Below are 9,179 nucleotides of genomic sequence, written 5' to 3'. Positions count from 1 at the left end.
CCCCACACTCCAGACATGTCTTCACCGTTCACCCACAGCAGCTTCTCCTCAAATCAACCTTCATTCCTCTATTTTAGTTATGTGCCCTTTTAACTACTAGAAATATATGAGCTTTAAGAGACCAAAGCCAAAACCTGATCCGACACTGATCTTCTTGGATTACCTGGACGGTTAAACCCACAAATAGTCCTAAACCTAGAATTTTATACATGATGTGGTCACAAATTTTATTGACATCATTACTTATTGACACATATACTTAGGGCTTAGTTATTACATACACCTGTCCCCCAGAAAAGGCTGGATACAGTTGCAGGTTTTTCTTGACTGCACATGCACCATGCTGCAAATCGCCTGTTTCGTCTCATCTCAAAGGCACTACACCGGCATGTACACACCATACGAAGGTGGTATTAAGGGAATTCATCAGGGAATCCATCAGGTTTTGTTTTCCTCGTCTAATTCAGTGCAGTTGTGGTGAGCCTGTGCAGACTGCTGCCTCAGTTGCCTGTTCTCCGCTGACAGGAGTGGAAGTTGCTTCGGTCTTCTGCTAATGCAGCCGCTCCACTTCGAGGTGCATACCACTGAGTTAGTGTCACCTTCCTGCCCCGCTTCTACCGGCCTGCCCACTTTCCTCTGGGCTTTCTCATTAACGAGGTCATTTTGCTCACAGAAATGGATTTCTTTTTTTTTTTAAATTAGGTTTTGCACCATTTTCTGCACCGTTCTCTGTAAAGTGTACAAGTTCTTTTGAGGGATCATCCCAGGAGATTCATGGTGTCTGAGCCTTTACCTCACTGCATGACACTAGCAATCACGATATGGTCCAAGGCTTTGATTACATTTCTTTGCCATTCTCATATTTGGTGAAAAAACAAACAAACAAACCTCTGAACCTCTTGCATGCTCTACATGCTGCCACATGATTTTCTGATTAGTCTGTATGTAAAAGAACTCTTCAGAGGACACTTGAAACTATTATATCCTTGTACTTTGTATGAGCTATTATAATAAGTCATATTTACAAGAATATAAGACATAAGCAAATATACTGATTCTAAGGTATTGCAGTGATGCCAAGTGAAGCAACTCAGTTCAACTCAGGCAAAAATGATGTTTATGCAGTCTTCACTATAAGCAAAGTTCTGACGAGAGAGTGAGTTTTTCTTGCTGGACCATCAGGGACTGTTGATAGGTGGCAACACGGCGCAGCTCTATGTACAGGCAAAGAAAAAAAAAAACACAGAGATTTTCTTGTGATCATGACTCAGTCATTATTAGGAGAAATGATGTGATTATTTTATCCAGGAGATGAGGTCAGGTGCTTCTGGATTAGAAGCCAGTGGAGCAGCAGGGGGGGTGAGACCACCACAGCTCGGCACATCACCTCTCAGTGGTGGAACAGACTTGACGTCCCGTGTAGATGTATGATTTGACATCCAGAACACACACCTTATTAAGTAACTGATCGGGTCCTGTAAACACACAGCTGATGTAACTAATGCTTGTTTTTTTTTCAGCAGGAATCCGTGGTTACATGTTGTAGTTTGATCTTTGTCTCATAATAACAAGAACCAGAGCTGATAATTATGAGATCAATGTCTTATGAGATAACGATCTCTTCGGTGTTAGATGGGCTGAATGTGGCGAGCAGACAAAACACTGACACACCTGATTTAATTCATTTCTACATCTGAGGCTTTAAAAGATATTGATGTTGGTGAATAATAATATAGTAAAAAAATATTTGGCGACTCGGTCGGACGCTCAGGCGTCTTCCGTTGTTGTTCAGAGCACACACTGTTAGCACACAAACATCTGGTCTACTAGTTGCCCGTACACCACCTCCTATAGTTTCAAACACAAGCTTCACTTTAGAAATGGCTGTTGTTGTTTGCTGTCAACAGCTGGTAGGAAGTAAACTCGGACCCAAAGGCATGCCGGTGTTGCTCTTGTGGTTATCCTACTTCCTACTCAGCCCCGAGTGTCAGAAAGTTTCCAGAAGCGAAATGTGTGAGAGGAGGCTGAAGAAGGTAAGATTTGGGACACTGCTTCCTCCTTCGTTCTCTGTTGTACAGAAGTAAAGTCAGAACTGATTCTTTAGTAGGAACAAGACTTCATTCTTCTTGTTTTGATTAAACTATTGTAATATTTTTATAACATTTCATGTTACATTTATTTTATCTTCAATGTCATCAAAGTCTGCATTTCCGAATGTCTGGACTATGTTTTCTAACTGTTGCCAACCAAACCTCTCTAATAAAGACGTCTTAACTCTCAGCTCGGTTTCATCGTGTTCTGATTTGACAGAACACGACGAGACAGATCGGCTCCGAAGTCACATCGTCTAATGGTTCCTGACCCCATCTGATCTCTCTGAGAAAACAAGGAGAAACTTCCCAAAAACATAAACACATATGGTGGAAACCTTGGCAAAGGCCATTCAGAGAAAAATAAACCAGATGACATTTATACAAATATTATCATTGCTGTAACCGAACAGGATTTTACTGTTGAGACAAACTGATTTCCCCACAGAGACTGTATTTTACATGGCATTATGCAATGATGTGTGCGCACAACCGTGACTCATGGTTTGAATGTAAATCTCAGTGCAAATGTGTGTGTGTGTGTGTGTGTGTGTGTGTGTGTGTGTTACCTCCTCCACATTGGACAGTACAGTCCTGCCAGCTGCTGTGAGTCCAGATGTAGAGATACTCCTGTTCCCTCTGCTCCTCGCTGCTCCTGTCCTGAGACGTGTTCAGAGACACCGTGTACTCGTAGTGGATCCCGTAGCTCTGGTCGTGGAAGAGCAGAACCTGGGAACACGAGAGAGAGGTTTAGCTACGCCTCATCTGCCTTTTATCTTTGTTTGTCAAACTAATGTTCAGTGTTTTCGCGGTCAACAGTAGAAAGCAAACCTATCCAGGTTTACAGTGATTGCTTCCATTTCAACAGTAAATCGACACTAATAAGGTTCTTCCAAGGGCCCGGGTTGGTCCTCTCCAGCCGTGCCGTGCCGTGCCGTGCCGTGCCGTGCCGTGCCGTGCCGTGCCGTGCCATGATGACGTGTGCTTCCACTGCAGCCTCACAGCAGGGGATAGTTGTGTGTCTTCTGGGTATAAATTTGTGTGTCTGTATTAAAGACTACAGAGAAAAGGTCTTTTTTCAAAGGTCTATCTGTGTTCAGCTCTCAGTACGTCTCTAACTTCCACCTGAATGTCTGAAGTTTAGTGTATTCCTGTTTGAGTCTTATTTAAGCCACTGACTCTGATGTAAACCAAATCTCTGCTGCTGCTCTCCACCGGCAAACCAGTGGGAGTTACAGGAAATACAGTGTGATTGTCACCAAATTAGCTCTGCACAGAAGGAGGATTGTGGATTTCATCCTCCCTTCCTTACAGTGTAGTCGTGACACAACAGGATCTCTTCATGGACAGTATGGACCAGAGAAAACACTCCTACATATACAGAATATCCCCTCTGAGCATTGTATTGAGGTAGACTTGCAAAGATTTAAAACTGCTGCACAGCATGACCAGGGTTGTTCAAATTAAGTTGTAAATTATTCAAACTCTTATCTTACTTCTCTTAATACTTTATGTCATTAACATCCATCATTGTTCTTGCAGCCAAGGAGCACTCCTTCTTTTCTGCTTTTCGCGCAGTTAGATGAACATGGATACAAAGAATGGCTTTCTCCTAAATAAACCTCCTCTCTTGAACGCTGGCCACACGGTCAGCCTTGTTAGTTCACAGGTCTAACCTCTTTTTTCTTGCTTTGTCATTGGCTGTGACTGACAGTAGCCTGAGTAAGGTTTTTCTGTCGGTTAAAGCCAGATAATATTTCTTTGTCTTCTTCATGGGAAACACTAGAGTATGCTTCTACTCGTACTAAAAGAAGAGAAAAACTGAAATGTAAAACAGCTGCTGACCATGTGCAAGAACAGCAGCCCAAGTCACAAACAAGAACCCTTTACTAAAACTATATATATATTGAATATCTGACACAAACACACACTGTGAAAATATTCATCTAATGTCTTTAATGAAAGAATGATTATCTGAAAACCAGGCAAGAAAATCTGCCAGCGCAGTGATGTTATTTTAAACCAGTTCCTAAGAAAAAGCTGCTTTTCTAAAAGGGAAAGGGAGTGTTTCCTGATACAACACATGAAACAAACAAAATCCCAACTGGAAGCAGTTCTTTAGTGACTCAGACGGCCTGATAATATGTGGAGGTTTGCAGTGTGGTAAAATCCATGACGTAGCATCAGCAGTAAGCTCAGTGTCACCAACAGACACAAAAGTCCATTAAAGAAGGCACTGTTAGTCATGGATATCCTTGACATGAGATTCATTAGCTTCCATTAGAGCGCAGACCACTGCCTTACAGCTATGCCCAATAGTGTAATCGGCTGTTCAGCCATGTCTCCAGCTCCGCACGGGGTGACTGTGTGTGTTCTTTTGATCGCATCAAGTGTGGATATACACTCACTTAGAGAACCCTGGGTAGAGGATCTAGGAGTTGGGCTCATGGAGTGGAGGTGTAGAAGGTCAGTGATACTGCCGAGCCCGGCCATGCATTAAGAGTGAGCACTGAAATGTTCAAACGGATTCTAAAATGAACCTGTAGTCAGTGCAGGGAGGTTGAAATACGGGTCATATGTGACAATCTGTTGGATCCTGTTAAAAGCCTTGCAGCAGCGTTTGGGACAGATTGTAAATGAGAAGGGAAGATTTGTTAAGACGGAGAATTACAGTAGTCCAAACGTGATAAAAGTACGCATTAGCATCACCTCAAGGTTCAACGTGTTGTTCACTCTGATGCTTTTCTGCTCACCACGGTGGTTATCTGAGTAACTGTAGACCTTCTGTGAGCTTCCAACCAGTCTGACCTCTGACCTCTCTTATCAACACAGAGCTGCTGCTCACTGGATGGTCTTTTTTTTGTTTTTGCTCCATTCTGAGTAAAACCTCAAGAGACTGTTTGAGAAACAGTCAAACCAGCCGTCTGACGCCAACAATCTTGTCATGGTCAAAATCACTGACATCACATATTTTTCTTTTTTGTCATTTTGACTCGGTGAGTGGATGGTATAGTTTAAAAAAACAACTTATATGCACTAATCTTTGGTGTAAAAAGAGCATCAGAAAATACAGAGAGCCTATGAAATGTGTCAATTTGCAGGGTAAAGGTTGTTTAGCATCTCTTGGCAGCATTTGAACTGATCTGCAATGAAGTCATACTGACCTTTAACTAAAAATTAGATACGCACTTGTTAGATTTTGTCTACCACGTATGTGATGGACATGCTCTATTGTATTTGACTAATGTATAAAAGCTCATTTAGTTTACAATATGAAGCCCTAAACAAGAGTCCAACTGATTTTGTTTTTTCTCTAAACTCACTCTGCTCCCCCTTCAGACCGTTCCCAGAATGCAATGTAAACATCCCTAGACACTGGAGCACCATGAATGGCTTTTTCATTTACAAACTCTATCTTTAGAATCTAATTGATTATACTGCTGTTGAGAATAAACCTTTGTCAGAGGACTGATGTTTCATGGCTGATAGCTGACTTTACACCACTCTCAGCCAGTCTGATAGATGTACTGTGTAATTAAAGGTGCACTGTGATATATTAACAAAGAACAGAGGGACTGATGTGTTTACCATCAGGTGTAAGGGGGTCTTAGTGGGTCCCTTGGCAGACATCTTCTCCCACAGTCCCCTTCTGACGTAGCGCACCGTGGTCCCGGCCAGTTCAAACTCTCCTGGAAGCTCAATCTTCCAGTCACTGTTGATGGATCTCTTACTGGAGTCTTTGAGGGCTGTGAGGAAGACACAGGAGGTCAGAGGTAACACCTTAACGCAGAAACCCTGTGTTTGACACGGAATGAACACCTGACCCATTTTAACTACTACTGCTCATATCACAGGTTAGTTCCTGGTTGTCCTTGTCAAACAGATTTGAACGCGTGAACAGTGCATTCTCTGTGTATTTGTCGAATTTCAGTTCATGAAAAGTTGTAGTGTTTACACTGGAGACTCAACAGGGTAGACAGTGAAACCCAAATTGAAATGGCAACAATTTCACATCGTCTGCTACATTCAGTATATGGTGACAGCAATGATAAATCCTAGCCCATGCAGCCACCTACAGTATCCAACCAAACTGAGTCAATATCACTAACATGGTCAGTAATGACAAACCCGGGCTATTCAATACAATTTTATTTGTTTTTATCCAAGAAGAATAAGGCCCATTAATTTGAAATCAGAAATGTTTGACTGATTAATATAATGAAAGGTTCGTATTAAAGTTTCATTCATTTCAATAGATACCTTTCCTTTATTCTTTAAAATGTTTTGTGTGTCTGGCTTTGTTTTCCAGTCCTCCTGGGTGTGGATGATGTTCTGCTTTTTCACAGCTGCTCTTTGTTGCTCTTCCTTCCTTCCACTTTAAAATACTCCTATGTTGTTCTACTGGATTCAAGTCAGGGGACATACCTGGCAGGTCAGGTCAGTTTCTACTTTTTTCTTCTTTAAAAGATTAGATTTTTGCAGTGAGTATGGGATGATTGTAGAGTTGGAAAATTCCTCTCCTGTCTGGGAATCTTTTTTTTTCATTCGGTATTTGGGTCAAAGAACATGCATTCACAGTATCATCTATTAATATCATCTCCCTTACACATTTTGCACTAATGCAGCCCCCTATCAGTAACTCCAACCTCCGTGTTTCACAATCGGCAGTAAGCAGTCACCCGGCCTGGTCCACTCCAAACATGCTGCACCCCGTCTGATCCAAACAAACTCATCTTTCATCTTGGTCTCATCTGACCAAAGAATATGGGACCAATATCATCAGGCTTCTTTTCAGGTCCTGTACAACACTTTGTGAAAAGATCTTGCAGTTTTGTGAGCAAATGGTTTTCTTCTATGTGGCCGACGGTGGAGGTTGACTTAATGCAGTGTCCTTCACTCTGTCTGATCAGTTCCCACAGATAATCCTTGTACCAAGTCAGAAGCGCTTACAAACAGCGAATTGTGCTTGGTGTCACTTTTCGCCTTCTGTTTATTGGCTGTAGGGATCTTCCTATTCCTCCTAACCACTGCTGTAACTGTTTCAGCTCATGTTCAGCAGCCTACTGACTCTGGTGTCTCCTCTCCATCTTCATGAAGTCTCACAATAATACAAAAAATAATACAATTATTGTGTCATGACACAGTTTTGAACAATTTAACATCTTAGTGATACTGCACAGGGATCCAATCACTTTTGTGTTTTGTATCTGGTTGAGGTTTAGGTTAAAGTTACAGTTCAACATTTTGAGAGAGGTCCAGTGACCAGTGTCCAGAGTCTTGTCCTCACGGTGAGCTTGTCAGATTCAGTCTCATCGTGCTTGTACAGAGACCAAAACAAAACCTGTGCTCTCCATCTGTATCTGGTTAAAGTATCTGAGGTGCTGGGCAGAAGGATAAACTGTTGTCTGGTGGATGGGTCATATCATGTGTTGATCAAATGCTAAAGTGACTTTTTAAGGGGTTAAATCAAAAATCTCAGAGCAGTTTGCATCTTCAGCTCCTCTCTCTGGCCAGTCTGTTAAAGGAACCCTTGATTGTAGGTTTTCTGAAGACCAGCTACTTGACTACCTCACCACACGTCCAGAGAAGCAGACCTCGCTCTGTCAGAGAGTGTTGAGCTGACCAGGGAGCCATGTTAACCCTGCAGTCAGCTGTCCCAGCGCTGGCCCGACAAAGGTCGAAGTGGGCTGAACCAAAAAGATTATCTTACTTGCTTGAATGTGAATAGACAGATTAGGGTTTGAATGGTGAGGAGTTACTTCAAATGCTGCCAGTATATTTTTACATGCATAACTTTAACCCCCCCCACCCACATGCCATGGTCAACAGGTGTAGCAGGAGGGATTTCCAACACTATCCAACCATCCCATATTCGTTTCTATAAATGTCGCTTAACTCTTTCAACATACACATGGCATGTGAGTGTTATTTCAGCTTAGCCATGAAAAAGTAATCAGAGGGAATAAACATTATCCGCTCACTTCAATTCAGCTATGGACCGGATCAATCACCAAATGTTAACATCATTCCTCTACTAAAGTCCTGATCACTGTTAACAACTAGGTGTTGGGGTTAGATGTAAAATAACGTGTGTGCTCAGTTTTCCCCTTCAAACCTGATTTTTACTGAGTATTTGTGTTTCCAGACTTCCAAGTGTCTCCAGAAAAGCCACCATGTTTTCCATCCAATGGAATGGGACCCAATGGGATCATATGAATGCACAGTAGTATCCTGGCACTAAAGTAGTTGTGTGTAAACACTGTAATGATACTGCAGAAAGGAAAGAAACATGGAGAAAGAAACATGTTTCTTGTGTTTGTGTGATCATTCTCAAGGCTCTGAAGTACACCCTGTAAAACACATGCATCATTACCCAGAAAGCTATGTGAAGGTTTGTCCTCCACAACTTTGATTCTCCTGGCTCCTGCGGGGATAACCACGGCCTCGATGTAGCCTGACAGAAAGACAGAAACATGAGGTGAAAACACACTCAGAGTCATACACCGGTGGACATGGAGACAGGGATGGGCTGGTGACGTCTGTGTTTGTATCAGAGATGCTCTATCCACTACACCACTGAATTCACTCCCTCATCATATCACATATATTCATATTTATATTTACATGTTCTAGTGTTTTTTTTTTTAGTTGTGGCTTTAAGTGTTTTAAAGTTTTTCCTTCAAAATGTCTATCCATTGGTTTCCATACATTTTCACCTCTTTGTAAATAAACCTAAAGAGACTAAAAAGTGAGGGTGTGATTGTATTTTAGTGATCTGAATCTAGTTTTCAATCTGAATATTAAATCAAATTTCAATCAAGGTTTACATTTAAACATTAGTAACAAATGTTAAAATGACTAAAACTCAAATTCAGTTCAGTTGAGATCTGTCATTTCTGAATACTCAAAAGACAAAAACATCATTTTAGTGGCAGCTTAAATAATACTGAATGATACTGAAAATGAGATAAACGACAGAAGATATTAAATATTAATTTTAGATTAAATAAATATCTGACACATGACAAGTTGTACAGTGGTGTTACAGAGTGTTGCTTCTTCAAAATCACAAAGGATCTTTGGTGGAAA

The 9,179-nt window shown here is 41.4% G+C and overlaps 1 protein-coding gene across 3 annotated transcripts in view; it reads right to left on the bottom strand.

The window, feature by feature from the left end:
• The window catches only part of adamts17 (ADAM metallopeptidase with thrombospondin type 1 motif, 17), a 135,511-nt gene that overhangs the window by 17,349 nt on the left and 108,983 nt on the right, over window positions 1–9,179 (bottom strand). For all 3 annotated transcript variants that reach the window (XM_023393247.2, XM_087170156.1, XM_087170155.1), the window contains 3 exons: window positions 8,464–8,544; window positions 5,679–5,836; window positions 2,660–2,819 (listed from right to left, as the gene is read on the bottom strand). In XM_023393247.2, coding sequence (XP_023249015.1) covers window positions 2,660–2,819; window positions 5,679–5,836; window positions 8,464–8,544 — 399 coding nt within the window. The remainder of the gene's footprint in view (window positions 1–2,659; window positions 2,820–5,678; window positions 5,837–8,463; window positions 8,545–9,179) is intronic.

Source organism: Seriola lalandi, unplaced genomic scaffold, assembly GCF_002814215.2.
Source record: "Seriola lalandi dorsalis isolate HSWRI2012SDOR001 ecotype SW California unplaced genomic scaffold, Sedor1 jcf7180002054931, whole genome shotgun sequence".
Taxonomy (NCBI): domain Eukaryota; kingdom Metazoa; phylum Chordata; class Actinopteri; order Carangiformes; family Carangidae; genus Seriola; species Seriola lalandi.
This window is presented reverse-complemented; position numbering and strand designations above follow the sequence as displayed.